This window comes from Pleurodeles waltl, chromosome 12 (genome assembly GCF_031143425.1).
Source record: "Pleurodeles waltl isolate 20211129_DDA chromosome 12, aPleWal1.hap1.20221129, whole genome shotgun sequence".
In the NCBI taxonomy this organism is placed as follows: domain Eukaryota; kingdom Metazoa; phylum Chordata; class Amphibia; order Caudata; family Salamandridae; genus Pleurodeles; species Pleurodeles waltl.
The window spans coordinates 50,992,571-51,013,006 of record NC_090451.1 but is presented as its reverse complement, the minus strand read 5'-3'; the positions used below and the strand labels follow the sequence as shown (position 1 = coordinate 51,013,006).

The following is a 20,436-nucleotide window of genomic DNA, read 5'->3' as shown; positions in this document are numbered from 1 at the left end:
AAAGTTGTAATGGGGCTAGTTGGGAGACTGCCGGCACCGTAGCGGTCTCCTCGTCTGGAGTTTGGCGGTCAGATGTTTCCAACTGCTAAACTTGTGATGACCACCTAAGTCTTTTCTGGCACAGGGATGACAAGCGCTCTTGTTCTCACATGGCAGTGCACCTATTTTCACTACTGCATCATTATTCAACTGGTGACTTAAAATATACTGAAAATGTAATGCACGTAATAATAACGGAAGATCCAACAGTGTTTCCAAGGGTCCTTATTCTTGCCATTTCAGATATCCACAATAAATAAATGTATAATCAGTTTATCAAGATATAAATAATTTACCTAGTCTATCATTTAAATACCTTGTTTTGTTGCAGCACCCATGGTCAGTAATGTGACACTCATCTGCTGTTTGAAAACAGTGATTGTTCAAGATCCCACCTTTAATGCCAAGTCAATAATACAACTGCAATTTCATAAAGATAATGACCCACTATGTTATTAGACTTTAATTGTAAAATAAATCCTCGCATAGTAGACATACTTTCCACAACCACTTAGAGACTTGAACAAAAATAACTTGTGATAGGGAATAATTTATTATTTTTTCCACAACATCTCTTTAATACAGTGATTTAGGAAATTTGTACTTGTTTTGACACTTTTGACATTTTTTTTTACAGTACAGCATACATTTTCCATATATCAGTAAACTTCACAAAAATAAGATGTTTCAACTTTTTATTGTAGTGTACAGGAAAGGTATCTGTAAACAAAAACACAATGCTTCCAAAAATCAAGAGAATTGTTAAGCTCTACTTTGGGGTTTTGTTGCTGGGATATATTTCACTGCCTCACAGTCCACACATAAAGCACATTACTAGTAGAAATCAACAAGGTTCACTGCCTCTAGCAAACTAGCAACAACACTCTTTCATGGCTTGGAAATAAAAGCGAAAATGTGCATGTTTTCAGGTGCCGTGGAGATCACGCTGCCTTTACACTTTAAACTTAAATGCCTCTTACATGGGTTGTCTATTTACAAATCTATGTCCTATAAAAATTGGAGATTTAGATCTTTCCACATAAGCTCCCTTGCTCATTTGTTGGTGATACACTTCGGATAAAGATCCTATTCATTTGTCCCAAACACAATATGTCCTTTTCCTTAATCTTGAATGGATGTTGACCCAATTTCATGTTCATTTTGTACCAGTAAAGATGCTAATCAGCTGGTAAGATAGTTGGTCGAGTTTAAAAGAAAAGGTTTTAAGGTGTTAAGGTCCAAAAATCAGGTCACTAGAGACATTAGCATGTGAAGTAGTTTGAAAACAAAAACGATTTTTTTCTTTAATATGATTTAGTCAGGTTATGGAAAAAGAATGCAAAGAAAATAAATGAAGATTCCTCTAGAATATGTATAATGAGATATCTTTAGCATTTATTATATTTTTTCAACCCAAAATAATCCAAATTCACCATCAAAATCCCAGCATACACATTTTACCTAATCCCTTTTCAAATATTGTAATTCCAACACACATTGGAAACTTAAGTATCTTTGACCTCAAAATATAGTGCCCGATTATGAGTTTGGCAGATAGGAACACCCTTCCCCCAAACTCCTGACCGGGTGGTTGCCACCATGCCGGCTACCCGCCAGCCCCATTAAGACTTTCCCGCTGGGCTGACTGGCGGAATTCCAACCTGCACCCGCTGTCAACCCGTCGGGATCTCCGATCCCGACAGAGACGGTGGTAGGTTGGGGGGTGCTGCCCACCAACGTCGTAATGTGGCGGTCAGACTGCCACAACTGCAGCAGTCCGAGGACCGCCACACTCCTAATTAGACCCATATTCTTCAATCTGATAGATGGCTTTAATGTTCAAGAAGACTTAAACAGATTCTATGGAACTGTTTTTCATCAGTGAGGTTTCTAGAAGGAACAAGGGAAGAGAGATGTGGGAGTTGAACTGTTGATGCTTCTTGCCAAATGCTTAACATAATTCAGAAGAGCCAAAAGCTGAGGGGATTAGAGACATTTTCTACTAGAAAGAAAAGTATTGGAATATGCATTCAACTTGGAGTTCGAGCAAGTGGACGTTAAAACATAAGGTCTGATGTTGGGTAGCATTCAGCTCTAATTAATGTCTGGCCTTCATGAAGTAAGGTTAGGGAGAAAACTGGGCTTCAAGATGGGGCACATGCCGCCTTGTATCACACAACTGGGCAGCTAGTGTAGTCGCGAGATGGGGGCCATGCAAACTGACACATTCTCTGCTATCCAAAATATAATGTTGTCAACTCGCACCAATATCACTAAACGTGTGACTATTATAAACCTGAACAAACAGAATTCTTGCTAACCACAATTAAGAGTTATTCAATTTCTAAATAGCTGTCTCTCATTTCGTGAATCAAATTTGTTAATCACAAAAGCGTTCCTTACGAGAACTCGTGGGCTCCTCTCTGGCACTTTGACCCTTTCCCCCCATCCCTGGCAGGCCCATGGCATCCCCAGTTTTCTGCTATGCTCCCCACCAACCATTTTTTAATGGACCACAGAGCTCAAAATCCCAGACAACCCAGTCGCACTCCTTTTAATTAACTTATCTTCTTCCATGACCTCTTCCTACCACCTCTGTTATTCTTGCAGAGCAGGTTCTCACGCAAGGTCAAAATCCATGCCTCTAAGGGTCAAACACATCTGTGGGAGGCAACCAGTCTCTTCTTGGGCTCTATACAGCAGAACCCTAATGTCATTTAATGTTTAGGGAGAAGGCATGTCTACTTGGAGTTAGCCACTAATAGGTTGGATACTAGTTGTATCAGTCTTTTCTGGCAATTTACAGAAGATGTGGGCACACTTTACATTCTCGCTCTGTACTCTACTACGCTTAGAGGACGTAGTTCTCCTGCCCCTGGATGAAGCCATAATTAAAGATTTAAGAGTGATATGTCTGCTTTAGTAGTCAATGAGCTGGTATCAGAGCAGAACAATGGTACTGAGAAGATGTCACAATCACACAGAATTCCCGCAGTATATTAAAAAAGTGTCTTTGATTGGAACCAAATTGCTGTTTGCATTTTTCACAGTGTCCCATGAATGGTGAGGTGTGCACCGTTCCTCGGTCAGCAGGCCGCCACCTCCCAACCAACTTGTTTCTCACTTTCAGCCATTTTGATTTCCGTCTTCCAGCCACCTACTCTCTCCCCGCTCTTTCGCCCAACTAGCTTCGGTCTTATAGCTGACTGGTCGCTTTCTTTGTGGCAACAGGCATGTTTTTTCCAGCAAACGAACCCCCTATTTCATCCAATTGCTCGCAGTCACTCCACCAGCTGCCTTCTTTCAGCCAGCTGTTTTTGTGTTTTCAACCCCTCTCTTCCAAGCAAGTGCCTCCTGTCCATCAGACACATTAAGTGCATCTACCTTACAAGATGATTCACAAGTAGCATTCACTTCCTTAACTGCAAATGGTTTGCTAAGGTTGCTAGTATAAAAATGCTAAATCACACTTACCAGAGTCAACAGAATGTGCCAATTTCCTACAGTGCCTTTGTTACTCTTAATTTTATGGACACTGCTTTTCATTCGGTTGAATTGGTTAAAGCAAATCTTTGCAAGCAGGTACACGACAAGTTAATAACCTAAATACATAAGCATGACCACAGCAACACTGCATATTACAAATATACAGCACACTAACAAACACTTGCTATGAATATTTACAAGTTTATATTTACAAGAAGGAAGACGGTGGTGGCAGGATGGCGTGGGGTTCACTCATAGTCAGAAAAATGAATTCACCAGGTGCGATGCTTACCCAACAGAGGAAGAGCAACCCGCAAGAGAGAAACCGAGGCCAGCGCGAGATCCTCAGCAATTTGGGGGGGATGTAGGCTTGGCTTAATTCCCACCCACTAAAATTTAGGCAACATGAGATTGAATTGATTTTTTTTGTAGATCATGAAACTTATCACTCAATCTGCCAGACTTTCACAGTAGAACAGCAGTCAGAAAGATGCTTCTGTCAGTCATGCTCATTCCTTATTCCCTGACCTTGCTATGAAGGCCATCATACCAGGAGAAGCTACCGACAGAGACCTCCAAAGATCTAACAAGGAGTAGCCTCAAAAGGCTTCATGTCCACCACAGACATGTTTTTCAATGTGGGAGGGTAATATTCTGAATGTCTCTCTGTATATCTCTTAGGCATGGGCACAGATCTCAGTAAGTCAGACACGTCATGCTGTTTTGCTGACAGAATTATATCTTATCATACACAGCTCAACATACTGACACTTTTCTACTCCATTGTGCAGACAGTCTAGTATTCTCCTTTTTCTACAAAACGTTATACGTATAAGCCTGAGTAGACCGCTTTGTTTAGTTTCATGCCACAAAGTTTGCACAAACAGAAACTTGTTACCTACTTTGTCCTTCCTTCTTGTCGGTGTTTCTTGATATGTTCACGGCTATTTCGAAGACTGAACGCCTCCTGCTTGTAAAACTTGAAGACCACAGAGTAGGAAAGCATGGTAATTGCTGTATTCCTACTTCTCGCTTACACAGCTTTTATGAAAGAGGAGCCAAGGTAAAGCAGTGAGTTAATTCAGATAGTAAACCATTCTTAGCACCTAGCAACAGGTAGCATTCTGCCCTAGTTTTTGCAAACATGGGCACAAAGATTTGTCACATGGGTAAGTCTAGTAAGGAGAATGATGAAGGTCACGGCAGGGATGCAATCATGTTGTACGGGTAAGAGTCAGTGACCGCAGCACCTGTACCTATTCTCGTACCACCTACTGGTGCACAATGGCAGAGATTCCTGGCAGGACCCAGCTTTCAAAACACAGTGACATCACATATTACCCACAATGCACTAGTGGTTGCCTCAAGATGGCGGCGAGCAGTAGTGGCCCAGTATCCTGGTTTTCTAAGATGATGCAAGTAAATGCATGACTGTGAAGATCAGCTAACATATTCGGGTTGAAGGAAGAGAGGATATTGCAGGCATGCTACAGTTAAAAAGGTGTTAGAGCTGATCTCTTACATCTATTGCTGTATTTGTAAGGGAAAAAGTAGATTCTGCTTTCATCCTAGTCCTTATCATTAGGGTTACATTTCCAAGTTGATATATACTTGAAAGGAAACAAGTAGGGCTGGGCTGCCAAAAAAAAAAAAAAAAAACTTAATGATGTTCTTAAGTTTAACTTGAGTAAACAAGAGAAAATCCAAAAGAAACGCCGAGTCCATTTAATTTGTAATATCTGCTGAAGAAGACGACGACAAATAAGACATGTTGGGCAAACAATGAATTTGTCAAATTATTTCTTTTAAATTATTCTTATTTTCATTATAAAGTTCAGGACTGATCAGTCGATCACACGGCCATGCCTTGAAGGTCCATGATACATCTGGAAGGTTTTTCAGTTCATCTCTGATTCTTATTTTACAGGCTAAACAGATATATTCAGCGAAACCAGGAAAGAACTTGGCATGTTAACCTCGTCTTCAAAATTAAAAGAATGAGTCAAATCTAATTTCAGGGGGGTGTGCACAGACCAAGTGGGCCTGATTCTCCTTAGAGTAATTTTTTTTTTTATTTCCCCAGATATCCTCTACTCTTTTCAGTTGAACTTCTCAAACCTCAATAAACCAAGTGATCTTTTCCCAGAGGGAGGGAAGCCTCTGTCCGAAGTCTAAGTGAGTTTAATTACTTCATAAACAGACTATTCACACACACCGGTACACGTTATTAGCCCTTAGAGCATACATTTATGTAAAATGTAAAAACAACTTTCCACCCCAAGTAGCGTATAAACTTCTTCACTGAAAATTACCCGACCTTTACCATCCGCTCTGCTGGCATGGGATCAAAGCTAGATGCCATGCAGCAATCAAGAACATTTATACAAAACTTTTGCTGTGTAAAACAAATGCTCCGCGGCCAAAAGGAACTAGCCACACAAGTCAGACCTACGGGAACACACCCGTTATTGAAAGATACTACTATTCATCAGACTATGCCTGAAATATTAAATATTGTGGTAAGTCGCAAAGCACTTCAACTAGGTTGAAGGATTATTCATTCAACAGATATGTAAAATTTAAAATAATCATCCATTAGAAATTTCTATTATTTTCTTCAAAGCTCTCCTTTGACAAGGGTACATGAGAGAACACATATATTTGGTACTACAATTCCAATTCACCTAGTATTTGGGACATTCTGAGGTTTTAATATAAACAGACAGGAAAAGAAATCTGGTATTCATGATTATTGGGGGACAACAATTTTGTGCCTTACACACTAATAGTATCTTTTAATTTAGGAACTCTGGAGTTTACCGGTGTTGCACCTTAGATTAGATTTGCATTGCACAGGCAAAAATCTAAGACAAATGAATAAGATAATGTCACTCTGTGCTTCAACTAAAAGAAAGTATCTTGGTTTCAGTGGACGATGGATAGATTTTTGTGCCTTAAAATAGTAGCATTGATTAAGATTCTCTTACTTGTGTGGTTTTCATTAAGAGACTTGTATTGTTATGCAAAGAAAAGATCTAATAAATATGAAAAAGCAGATGTTTGCAATTCATTAACTGCTCATTAAGGCTAAGACTCAACAACTTAAATTCCGCTGTTTATTTCTACAACTTTGCTTTCTAGTGAGTAGCAAACTTCGAGAACTAGGCGGAGGGTGTTTGAATTTAAAAAGGCTAAAATCTCTATTATTGTCTCCTCACAGATCCCTCTCTCTTGTGAGGCCACCCCAACCTCCTCCCTGAGACATATCAATTGTTTTTCTCTAGGTAGAAATACTATAGAGTCAGAAGCATACACAGAGGACCTGTGTTTGTCCTGGTGTGCAAACATGGAGCCTACAAGAAGGAACACCTGGTGATTGCATTTAATGGAGATTACTGAAGTCAAGGGAAGATGAAGTAGAACAACATCCCTTCTTTCTCCTGACCGATGAGCTCCGGAGAGTTGAGGTTTGTTAGGATGAGGAGCTGTACATTTCATGATATTTTCACTGTATATCCATCGGCAATGTTGTGGCCCCATATCAACCTGCAAAAATTGTGTGGGGCACACAAGCAAACATATCATATATAAATATTCTAATTAGTTGAATAGTGGGCCGGTATCACGTGGATGGGCTGTGTGGTGTGCTCAACAGTCCCGCCAAAGCACGCGTCCACCGCTTTTGCCCACCGCACACTGACAAACACATGCAAGTAAGACGAAGCCTAATCCACATTGTTCCACTGAAAGGACAAGTGAGGGAAGCATCTGTTCCATGTAAAGAAAGACAAACAATTAAATCCAAAAACATTGCTTGCACAACAATCCCTTTTCAATCTAGCAACTGCATCCAACCTACAGAACCTGTTAGTGCACCCTGTTCAGAAGCTCACGTAATATATATATTTTCCTTAAAAATGTTAGTGTTTACTTAAATATTATAAATACCAATCATCTATCCCTTTACCATGTTTTACAACAGACTCTTTTTTTATTTATTTTTTATTTACACCTTGAGGCGGGGAAGGAAAATACCACAGGGTTTATTCCTATTACCAGCCTTGAGAAACATTTTATACTATTTCCAAGGAGTCTCTACATTTATACATACTGAATAAATAAGACAGGATTCACATTTTGTTCGTCTAGATATTCTATTTAAATAAAAAGTAGTAACAATAATAAATATTTGAAGAGCAGGGGAAATGAGACACAGACAATCCTTATACAACTTTTTTTTAAAGCAGGCCATAGATGGAATCCCCCTTTTTACCCAGAAAGACAAGAATGTTTGCAATTTTACAAAAATTGTTACTAGGGATTCTCACACTGGCAGACAGAAGGAGTAATATTGGAACAAGATATCATATTTAAAGTTACAGTTTTTTTTCTCCAAATAATGTTAAATTACCATGAAGGGGTGACAGGTCATGGAACATATTTCTAAGACTTTGCATTTCTCTAAACTCCTAGATACATGGTGTGGGCAGGACTAGCTCTTTAACTGATTAATGCCAAGGGTGCTCTATGAGCCTTCGATGTGGGTGCTTTCCACTAGGGAGCGTTCTGCCTGTTACACAGCAGGCGTCTGCCACTAGGGGGTGTTCTGACTGTTACATTGCATTGCATAGGGAACCAATACATTCTCTTGCCCAAGACAATCAGCCCTTATGCATCATCCCAAATAGTGTTCGACAACACTGATTGGGTCTTTTTCGAAAAACATTTTGATATGTAGGCCGTAAAGTAGCTGCCTCTAAAAATGGAAACTAGATTTTAATTTCTCTTTTCTTACTAGATATGAGTGAGCTCCAGCACTGCAATATATAATAAATATTTATATATACATATATGTGTAATAAATAATGGTACCATTCAATCATAGGCTTAAAAGTTAATCAACAGGTTCTGGCAACAAGATAAACCACAAGGCCATAGGCTGGTGGTATGCAATGCACCAACTCCCACAGAGGCATTTATTCCTGGCACCAATACATTTTGCTTGCTGTATATGTTTATGCCATATAATTGATGAAAAATAATGTTATTTCATATGACTCTGAAGAGGTACTTTGGTAATCGTAAGGATAAAATTGTTCCATTCTTTCATACCTTTGGGAAAATTGCATAAAACCCATCAGACAGTGTGTCAAAGTGTATGTGCCTGGGGGGGGGTTGCAGGTGGGTGTGTATTGTACAGTTTATAAATCAGTTTTAGGATTCTCATAAACCCAAGCACCAGGGTGGCCACGCTGCAGTAGCTCTAGGTAATCCCTCCTGGAAGCTAATGGGTGTTCTGCTTTTACATGTTGGAGACAATGTAGGTCTCTATGCAGCCCCTGGCACAAAACTTTGCTTTGCCTTGGCCTACTGAGTCTCAACTTAAAGTGTTTTTACACTGCTTTCATCACGTTCACTCAGCTGGAATAGGCATATACTTTTCTTGATCAAATTGATTTCCATCAAGCAAAGTTTGCCAGCTTGTCCATGAAAGACCAGAGGCTTTTACAAACTTATTCCCAAACTTCATGGACAGTAAAGTGCCGCTGCACTTGAGGCATGAAACAAAAATATTAATGATTACTTTCAGGTTCATTTCTGGTCACCTTTCAAGATCATCTCCCCCCTCTGCTCTTCCTGGCAGGACTACCTTACCACCGCTCCCCAGTAAAACATAAGCCAGTATGGCTATCATTTTGCCACAGGGATTTTTTGTTCTGTGGAAGAATCCTAGTATTGCCCTCTTAGAGCACCCCTAGCATTCACCCTTTCACGCCTGATGGGGCTGCAACAGGCAGCGGTCCACATTTGCAGAGCTGCTCTACATATATACCAGGTGGGAGAACCTTTCGAAGTCACCCACTTTGTGTAGAAAGTACATATTTCGCATCACTTCATAAACGGGGCCCAATCACAGTCAACAAATGGGCTCCATGCGCCTGCACTCACACACGCCAACCAAAAGAATGGGCAACTCCGCCGATTTGCAAGGACAATTTTCATGGTAAAATATAATGCTATTTGGGGATAGGAGACAAAACATTTCTGGATGGGAAGGCCTGAGAGACAACATGAAGTGGGGGGTGGGGGAGTCCTTAGCAAGCACAATCCTGATGTGGGGGTGCCTGCTGGTCGGTCAACTGTGGTCCCTGCTTGGCGCCAGAAACTGCAGGATCGGCCGTGTCCAGGCTTTCCGACATTTTCTCACAGATGATGTCAACCAGCCGTTCAAAAGTCTGCTTCACATTAATATTGTCCTTAGCACTGGCTTCGAAAAACTCAAAACCTAAGTTGAGAAGGAAGAGAGGAAATTTAACAACTTTGTTTGAGAGTCTGGAGCAGGTGAGAAGAGATTGTGATAACAGACCAGAAAGTGCACAATGTTCAAAAGCCAACTTAATAGCAATGCTTGCTCTGAAGACAGACAACTAATTAATGTTATATTACACAATGCACTGTTATTTCATGTGTGCAGCATTCCCAACTTTCTGGCATACATGTTTTCTATTAGACGAGGATGACTCCATTTTCAAAACCATATTTGTGCATGTCCAAGCCCAGCAATGGGACACAAAGGAGTGAAAAACTACACTTGAATAGCCACACATTAAAGTTTGTGAGAGCCTCTTGTGGTTAAAGGGATATATTGTAATTTCCCCCTTCTGGAAGTATGTGAAGCAGGGCTTGGGTCACTGTAATAGTTTAGCATTGAAGAAGTAGCAATCAATTCAAACTAGTCCTAGTGATCGCAGACAATTAGCATCTATTCACTTGCTAAGTATCCCCGAATGAAAAGAGCTGCTGGTATTCGTGAAGCTATTCAGCGGTCTAGTTTCCACCCTCTACAGTGCCCACTGTACATCAATTAAGTAGAGCTTTAATGGTACAGAAATAAAAGATTCAGTGAGCTTGAAATCAAATGTAAAAACAAAACAGTATCCAAGCAGTACAATGTCATTTTTTGTTTTTTTTAGTTAATGCCTATTCCAACCAGATCTATCTTGCCAGGCTTCAAATACACGTCTGAAGTCAATGCCACTTAACAGAAGTTACACTTGCTGTTTACTTCCTGTATATCAAAATCTACTTGCAAAAGCTGTGAATCCCTAGCTCCTTGTAAAGCTGCAGCAGTAATGAGTAAAACTAGCATCTTTAGGTAGAACAACAGAGTTGTCAACACTTCTGTATTCGCCTGAAAAGGTTATGTTGTCTTCTGTAAACAGAAAACTATTTAGAATATCTTCCAGGGGCGGTTGAGTAATTTGGAAATCAATTGTTTAAAAATACAAGAAGAGACTGCCATTTAAAGCTGAGGGCTGGAGATCTTGGGAAAGTTCTCACTTTAGTGGAAGACACTGGTCATTGGGCCTTATGATTCTATAGGCCAGATTTAAGAGAAAATGATGGTGCGCATTGTTGCGCCAAAATTGGCAGCGTCACGCACTGTCATTTTCACAACGCAGGGATGCGCCATATTTAATAGAATACTGCGTACTCCTGTGTTGCCCCCTGCGTCGCCGCTGAGCTTGCTGCCTTGCACCAACGCAGCCATCCTTGCACCATAGTGCAAGGATGGCTGGGTTGGGGAGAATATTTTTGTGCAGAAAGGAACACCTTCCTGCACAGAAACAATCTTAAATGGCGAGTTGATCTTTCTTTTTGTGCTGCAGAATGCAGCACACATAGAAAGAGCAAAAAAACGAGGCTAAATTCAAACATTTCTCCTCGTTGCGTCATGCTAACACAGCCCCTGGAGTGGCGTTAGATTCTGGCGCTGCCTCAGGTTTACAAAAACTAGTAAATCTGAGGCAGCGTCAAAATGCAATGGGTGTTGCGGTGGCACTCCCGCAGCAACAACCGTTGCACGCCCCTTCAACGCAAAGTGCTGGGTGTGAACGGGCCGTATTTACAAGTTGCCGTTAAGCCACAAAAAGTGGCTTAACGTCAACTTGTAAATATGGTGCAGTGCATAACGCCACCGGAGCGTCACGAAAAGTGACGATCCAGTGGCACTTAGGCTCTTAAATATGCCCCTTAGTTCTTCCTGGCTTCAATGAGCTACAGTTGCGAATAAGGTTGAACCAAGAGCTGAAACACTGTTTCCAGTTACATCATATCTTGTTTCATGATGAATTCCTGTGACGCCTCTGACGGTTTTGCAGAATTTAATTTGTAATTACGGGGTTTAAGAATGTCCATCTAAACTTTTATCTAATGAACCAAATCTTCTTCTGAGCCATCTTTTTGGATGTCTGTTTCTGTAACAAATAGCAAGTCATTATTGAGTAAGCTGGCTGCAAATACATCTTTTTAAAGCCATATTCTAATCCCAGCACTCACCCTGGACAACAGATTAAAAAAAGGTAGCAAATACTTGGCTGCAAATTTAAAGAACTTGGTTTGGTGTTCTGCAAAGAGTATTTGGAACCCTTTAGAAGGCAGGAAAGATCTGTCACAGTTCTACAGTCACGCAACAGTCCAAAGGAGATGCGGTGTCACAGTAGCGGAAACAGATGTCCTATCACAGGCGGTCGCCACAGCCCTTACCTGTTGGGTGTTATCCTTTTGCTGCAAAGAGATTTAAGGTCCTTGTTTTTAGGACAAGGGATGAAAGAGCTTGTTCAGTGGAGCATAAAAACAGTGATGAAAATTGTTCTTCTCGGGACAAGATATGGACAGAGGAATTTTAAGCAATTTCTCGTCACCCATACGAGCAAAAACAGGCAAAATATCAAGAGAGGTCTCTGGAGAGGTAAGATGATGCTGACCTTTATATTTAGAGCTACTTCAGAGAGTATTTTGTATTTGTATTTTTTGTTATTTGTAATGTGTGTTCAGACCAGATGTATCGAAGCGCTAAGCAGATAAAAAGAGGCTAATGCCGATCAGAACCTATAATGAAAACAACCAAGCCTTCAGATGCTTTCAAAATAGCAGGAGGGGTGAGATCTCCCTAATTTTGACTGGGAGGGAGTTCCATAACTTGGCAGACGCCACACAGAAGGCCCTGCCGCCCAATTTAGCTCTTTTGCTCCTCCAAGTCCGTGCCAACCTAAGCCCGGGCGATCTTAGAGGGCGGTTGGGGGGCGTACCAATTAATGGCAGCCTGCAAATATCCTTAGCCTTGAGAATGAAGGGCCTTGTGGGTCAGGCACAATGCCTTAAAGATGATGAGTTTCCTAACAGGTAGCGAGTGCAGTTCCTTCAAGCCTTCCTTAATGGAGGTAAACCTAGGTAATCTTAGTACTAGCCGAGCAGCTGCAGGGCTGAGAGGACAGGTTTTGACAAAAAGCTTTCGATCAAAACTTTGAATCTTGATTGTTCTTGCAATCTCTGAAAATAAAGCGTGCAGCAGGGGCTTCCTGAAAACTTTGACTGACAAAAGCCCAACACCTGCTTTAAAGTTTGAGATCTGAGTTATGGTACAGTACATTAGGATGTCTGAACGAGGCGCTTGTGAAGGTCTCTTTCAATCAAACACCCCCTGAGGAAGGCTGATTTCATAAGGGGGGGGCTACCTTTCATTATTTCTCACTGGAACCATTAACGCGCACTAATGTACAAGACCCCTCTTCCTTCCCAGCTCCATATTTAGGAGATGTGACATTCCCAGTGAAGTTGTATTAGAGAGCACACTGAAAACGCAAGAAAATGTACGGCAAGGAATAACAAGCACTGCAGCCAATCGCCACAACTGCAAGTCCCACCTCTAAAAATATAGGCGTGTCAAGGAAGTGTTACCCTCCTTGGGATTGGTTCCCATTCACCGAGTCAAGCAGAAGATGCATAAGTATTAAAAAATAAAATAATGGGCCAGATGTATCAAAATCCGCTTTTGCATTCCCTAAATACCAAATTTTAAGAAATCACTATTTAGGGAATGCAAGATTATATGTAACAATATAGCAAATCCCTAATAGCGATTCCTACAGAATCGCAATCGCTATTAGGGAATTGCTATTTGGGATTGCAACTCTATTTGTTCCTATGGGCCTGAAGGTGAATGGTTTAGCATTATCTAAATTGTGATTTCGTAATAGGAAATCGCAAAATTGGGAAATGCAAAACCAAGGATGCCGAGGGCCTAAGGCCTCCTTTGATGCACCTGAAAATAATTTGTGCACATGAAAAGCGCACAGATGCCCTAGGGGCATGTGTGCGTTACATGGCACTTTAAAAACTGTATTTTTTAATGCATTTTTTTTAAAACTGCACATGGTTACCACCAACTTTGAGTTTTTTTGAGTTGATTTCCTAAATGCCCATTTCACATTTACGAAATGCTTGTGACATGTGCTTAGGGAATCGCAAATAGGAAATTCCTACTTGTAATTCTCTGTTTAGGGAATCACAAATTGGGATTCTCTATTTGGAGTCCCAATTTTAGGGAATTGCAAACAATTGTGATTCCCTACAATTACACTGCCTATGTGTTTCATATGCCTAGAAAGGCTATTTTGCATTCGCAAACGGTCAAATTTACAGATTTGCACCTTTTGCGAATGCAAAATTTGTTGATACATCTGGCCCAATGTATTTATTTTAAACACCTGCACTGCAAGTCCAAGAAAACAGCAAATTGATAAAATCTCGCACTTCTGGTTGGGAACTGACTGTTAAGGATAGAAAGCACCAGAGTTTTTTTTTTGTAGAACACAAATAAATAGAATTTGTATAATTTAACGGCAACCAGTGCACATCTCCTAACAACTTATATTCATCCATGGCTATAAATACCCAGACTTTAGAATTTAACGTCTACTCACCAAGATGATCGGCAAGCTGCCGCCCCCTCTCACATGACACAACTCGCTCGTCTTCCATGTCGCACTTATTGCCAACGAGTAACACTTGTGCATTGTCCCAAGAGTAGGTTTTGATCTGGGTGGACCTAGTGATGAAAGAATGAGAAAAATAATTACAAATATAATAGTCATGTCACTGGGTGTTCAAAACACACACTAAATTTGCCTTGAACAAATGCTCAATTTGAACAAAATAAAGGAACCCATCAAAAAGTTTGTAATTAGTGCCACTACTAACAAATCCTGTGCCGAATGCAGCATAGTTTTATCAAGGTTAACACCAAGCATCCTCTTCCAATACTTGAGTAATTCATAGTTCTCAACTGTTCTTACTTTGGGCCAGATTATGAGTTCGGCAGATGGGAACACCCATCTGCCAAACACCCAACGGGCTGGTTGCCACTGTGCTGGCTACCTCCCCGCCGGCCCTATTAAGACTATTTCACGGGGCTTACCAGTGGGAAGCAAGGTTCCCTCCGGTCAGCCCAACGTGAAAGTGGCAGCCGCATTGTTACCGGCTCGTAATCGAGCTGCCGGCAAGGCTGCCGCATGCAGGGGACACCAGCACCCTCCGCACTGTCTGCACGGGCAGTGCCCGGACCCCTCTTTGGCCTCCTTCACCTGTTCTCCGCCAGCCTTTTTGTGGCAGTGAAACCGCCATGAAAAGGCTGGTGGAGAGCCAGGCTGTAATCAGCAGGGTAGCGCTGAGTTCAGTGCCGCCTTGGCTGATTCCAACTTGCACCGCCGTCAGCCTGTCAGGATCTCCAATCCAGGTGGAGACGGTGGTAGGTTGACGGGGCTGCCCGCCAACCTTGTAATGTGGCAGCTGGACCGCCACAACCACTGTGGCCCCACAGCCCCCACGAGTGGGGTGGTCCGAGGTCTGCCACACTCGTAATTAGGCCCTTTGTCTGATTTCAATACAATATGATTCACTTCACAGGGATTTGTATTTAGAAACGCTCTGTTTCTTGTGTTATGACTCAGTGGGACCTCAGTGTGGTTGATGGTTATTGAAGTGGGTATATTTCATGTCTCAGTCTTGCAAAATCATGGTTTGACTGGGTTAAATTAAAAGTTTTCTCTTCAAGAGTAACATTGGTGTGCAGGGATCTTATGCCGAGGTACCCAGGGGAGGGGCCTAACTATTAATGGACAAAACAATACCCCTCTTACAAAAGATCTAAAGAGAATGAGACACACATGGAGTAGCTTTTATTCTATTCCATGTGAACGTCAACTAATTCAAAAGCTGTAATAGTTTTTCCAGGTATTGTAATGTATACTTAACTTTCTGGTTCAATGTGGATGATATTTCGCTAATCCAGTAGTTAAATATCTTGTGAGAAAATAGGCATAAAAGGGGAATAGAACTGAGTGCCTTTGGCGGATTGAGGTATTTCCGATTAAATGTTCTGTGGCTAAAATGTGAAGTATCATAATCAATTATTAATTCTCCAATATCCTACGTGGAGTATAGATTCAAGTTTATTTTTCAGTTATAATGTACGCATCTATTTTGATGGTGACTCAACAATTCTCCTTAAATACTTTTACCATCCGAGTCAAACAAATGATTCCTAGATCCAAGATCCATACACATTATAGAGGGAATACCACCTTTTTATTTTTTTTGTTAACTATGTGTGGTTTTGGTTAACTAGGACATGGCCCGGTAAGTGGTAAACACTTTACATTAGGACAAACAAAACAAGAATTGCAGCAAGCTCAAAGACAACGCACTATCCCCAATAGTACTCGATAGTCAATAACAAGTAAGTAACTAGCAATAATAACGTTATTGGGTAACGACAAGCGTGCAACTACACCATAGTTCCTGCTGCAACCACGGAACTAGACAGGGCTGAAACAGCCCCACAAATATATAATCAAAAAGGTGGTGCATCGCAATCCACACAGAGCAATATATTTCATGAAAAGACAAAAAAATGTTCAATATTCTGAAGTACAAATGAACGGTCTTGTCCTCTTATAGTTTCATCTCAAGTCCAAAAGATTTAGGGGCCACATGTAGGTACAAAACAATTAGCGACTTGCAAATTGCGAGTCCTTCCGACTCGCAAATTGCAACTCACAAGCTGGTATGCAGAAAGGTGTCTCAGACACCTTCTGCGACTCGCTATGGGGTCGCAAAGACCCACCTCATGAATATTTATGAGGTGGGTCGCAGTTTGCAACCCCATAGCGAGTCTATGCACTCACGGGGATGGTGGCCTGCTGGAGACAGCAGACCACCATGTCTGTGACTGCTTTTAAATAAAGCAGTTTTTTTTTCTCTTTGCAGCCCGTTTTTCTTAAAGGAAAACGAGCTGCAAAAAGAAAAAATACCGAAACCTTTTGGTTTCGGTTTTTTCATGGTAGGCAGTGGTCCATAGGACCACTGCCTGCTCTGAAAAAATATTTTTGTGAGCATTCACAAAGGGGAAGGGGTCCCATGGGGAACCCTTCCCTTTTGCGAATGAGTTACCATCCACTTCAAGTGGATGGTAACTGCAAGTTGATTTGCAACCGCTTTCGCGGTCACAAATCAACTCTACATCACGATGCGGTCGCAAATAGGAAGGGAACACCCCTTCCTATTTGCGAGTCGGAAACACATGTTTCTGCATCGTGTGAGGCCTTTTGCGCCTCGCAAACGGCGTTTTTCGCCGTTTGCGAGGCGCAAAAGGCTACCTACATCTGGCCCATAATTCTGCACAGTCCCATGCACTCCGGGACCGGAGTCGTCTCCCTAGGATTGTTCTGTTTGGCGGCCAGCTTCTTATCTGGACTGGCCGCGCTACCACTTCCTGTACTCCCGCCCGTTTTTCGCGGTGGCCGGCTTATCGGGCTGGCTGCGTTTCAACACTTCACGCTTGCCTCGACTCTGGTTTTGAGGTTTCCACATTTTGATCGACTGACGAGCGGTTCGTGGTTATCAACATTATTGTTATTACTAGTACTGACTGGATACCACCTATGCCCTGAAGAAGCCCTTCTGTTGGGCAAAACGCATTGGCTGTTCATTTTGTACATCCGATCTGTCCAGCGAATTGCAAGACAACGTGGCTACTTCACTCTCCTTTCTTTGATTTTTCATTTATCTTATGCATGGGACTGTGCAGAATTAAATCTTTTGGACTTGTGATGAAACTATAAGAGGAGAAGACCGTTCATTTGTACTTCAGAATATTGAATTTTTTTTTGTCTTTTCATGAAATATATTGCTCTGTGTAGACTGTGGTGCACCACCTTTTTGATTATCACTTTACATTAGGAACAAGGATTATAACAAAGGAGAAGATATAAAGGGGTTGTGATGAAAATAATTTATAAGGGAAACAGCATTCAAAGTAGTTTGCAGCGCAGATTACAGCCACTAATGTTATTAGGTGCTTAGAGGGCGAAGAGTGAAAAACCTACAAAGGACAATAATTAAAAATACATACAATGTCTAGTATAATGAAGTACAAATGACACTGTACATAGCATTCAGGGATATTTATGTACCAAAGCTCAGGGTTACATTAAAATTCCCTTCCCAAACAATCGGACCGCCAAAGTCGTGGGTCTCATCAATAGGTCTAACAAGGTAGAAGGTTTATTGATGTTGAGTCCATAATAAGAGCAGAGACAGAGTGGGGCCCTTTAAATCTACTCTCCCAAGTCATCCACGGGTAATGACTGATTGTAGCACTGCTAGAGGCAGTAATGTGGGATAAAACATGATCACAACTATCAGCCAAGTATTAGAGAGATTACCCAGAGGACCTCTGCTTTAAACTGTTTATGAAGATTCCTCCATTTTGATACAGAAGATGTTTATCTCTGCAGAAGGATGATGATTAATTTCATCACATTTAAACAGAGTAGTACATATCAGAGTGCTTTAAAGGGACAGATGTTTCTAATGGGGTGTACCACTACTCTCTCACAGGAGAGTACCAGTAATCTACTAGTAGAAATGTCTAACCATTTAAAGAACTGACAACCCAGCTCATAATTTGTAAACGCATAACACAGCACCCAAGTTTATCTAAACAAAAAAAATTAGTATTACCAAAACCACTGGGTTCATACTATTTGCACATTAGTATTTTCAATTCATGCCCTAGCAATTCTGGTCATAATCATGTTGTTTGCCCCCACACAGTTGCACTGCTTTAACTCTCATGGACTCACCTTCTTCTAACCACCCGCCAGGCTAACCTAGTCTTCTATAAACTCCAGACTATCCAAACCAGATACACCTCCCAGTGTCCTCCCCAGTTTCCGAAACAGCTCTGTTACACGCTTCCTTCTTTGTTGCTCATCGATGCTGCAAGCGTATAAGGCAGTGGTGCTCCCTCTACCTACAGCTGCAAACCCAGAAGCAAAACATTATTTCATAAAGGACAGCAAAAGTGTGCATTCACACAGGTTTGTTCTTGATTCCAGACACCTACCTTCCTCATGCCCAGTTCTGAAACTTTACTGCGTCCCTATTTAATTAGTATTTTATCAATAAATGTTCTGTTTTTTGTTTCCTTAAACAAAACAAATCTATCTTTCAAAACAGTACTAACTTTATAGGACTTTGAAGAAACTTAGGTGGTCATTATGACCCTGGCGGTATTATAACCGCAGGGCCAAAACGACGGGAGCACCGCCAACAGGCTGGCGGTGCCTCCCGGCGTATTTTGACCGCAGCGGATGTAATCCGCAGGGCAGCGCTGCTTGCAGCGCTGCCCTGGGGATTACGACCCCCCTACCGCCAGCCTGTTTCTGGCGGTTTGCACCGCCAGGAAGAGGCTGGCGGTAAGGGGTGTCCTGGGGCCCCTGGGGGCCCCTGCACTGCCCATGCCACTGGCATAGGCAGTGCAGGGGCCCCCTAACAGGGCCCCGGACAGCTTTTCACTGTCTGCATAGCAGACAGTGAAAAGCGCGACAGGTGCAACTGCACCCGTCGCACGGCCGCAACACCGCCGGCTCCATTAGGAGCCAGCTCCTATGTTGCGGCCTCATTCCCGCTGGGCCGGCGGGCGCAAACTTGGTTTGCGCCCGCCGGCCCAGCAGGAATGTCATAATGGGGGCCGCCTGAGTGCGGCCGCATTGGCGGCCGCACGGCAGTAGCCGCCCGCCAAGGTCGTAATGACCCCCTTAGTATTCTGTTTCACAGGGTTGAAAAGCTTGTTCAGCCACCGGTAGCATTCTGTAGCCTCCAAATTAAGTCAGGTAAGGAGTGAATAAACAGGGTCTCATGTCTATGAGGGCCATGAACGCCTCAACAGACAAGAAATGACGCTGCTGGAGGTACTTATTTAAGAATGATTGTAAAGGAGTTTTAGAAGTCCTGGATGATGTTTAAGTGAGATAGAATCAGCACACCAAGGGGGAGATTCTCAAACGTTTCGCACTGGGTTAGCGGCTAAACAACACAAAATGTGTTTTTTTTTTCCTGATTCACTTTCCAGTCCAAAACTTGTTTTGCACTGGAAAGTACCCAGAAGTAACACTGATTTGCATAACTTTGCGTCAAGTGGGCGTTACATGGGTGGTACATGGGTGTTCCAGTGAAACCACCCATGCTTTCTGAGGCTAAACCCTATTCACTAACATTAGTAGTCAGGATTTAGTGCCAAAAAATAACACGACTGAAAAGCAGGCGATAAACTGAGAAATGTATTTATTTCTGCATAGGTTTCCAACTTTGCATGTGTGCTGCACTGTACAGCATGCATACAAAGTAGGAAAAGGTTTTTCACCTGTCTAGGCAGAGTATTTTGTAGAAGAAGGATACCTTCCTGTACAAAACCTATGCCAGACTCAAGCACATAACCTAGCACTAAGGCGCTAAGGTGTATGCGTGGTGCACGGCAGCTGAAATCACCGCTGGTGCTAGGAAGAAGGTAGAAGAGAGACATATTTATGTCAATATGGGGCTCTCCTGCTCTCTCCTTGTCACGCAACGCAGTGCGGCATTTCTGGCTGATGCTGTGCATTCCGTGACACCTTTCAGAATCTGGGCCTGAGTTTCCAGACTGAAGTACCAAGCCACTAATTATGGGAAAGAGCCTTTCAATGGTTTGTTCGTGCATTGTGGCGGATTAGAATCCTCACCTCCCTC

At 42.0% G+C, this 20,436-nt stretch overlaps 1 protein-coding gene across 2 annotated transcripts in view; it reads right to left on the bottom strand.

Annotated features, from left to right (window-relative positions):
- Window positions 1-571: 571 nt before the first annotated feature.
- RAB3A (RAB3A, member RAS oncogene family) overlaps window positions 572-20,436 on the bottom strand; it is a 122,916-nt gene continuing 103,051 nt past the window's right edge. The window contains exons 4-5 of one of the 2 annotated variants that reach the window (XM_069216582.1): window positions 14,292-14,416; window positions 572-9,811 (exon numbers count right to left, since the gene is read on the bottom strand). In XM_069216582.1, coding sequence (XP_069072683.1) covers window positions 9,621-9,811; window positions 14,292-14,416 — 316 coding nt within the window. In that variant the 3' untranslated portion in view covers window positions 572-9,620. The remainder of the gene's footprint in view (window positions 9,812-14,291; window positions 14,417-20,436) is intronic. The other variant, XM_069216583.1, reaches the window with a different exon arrangement.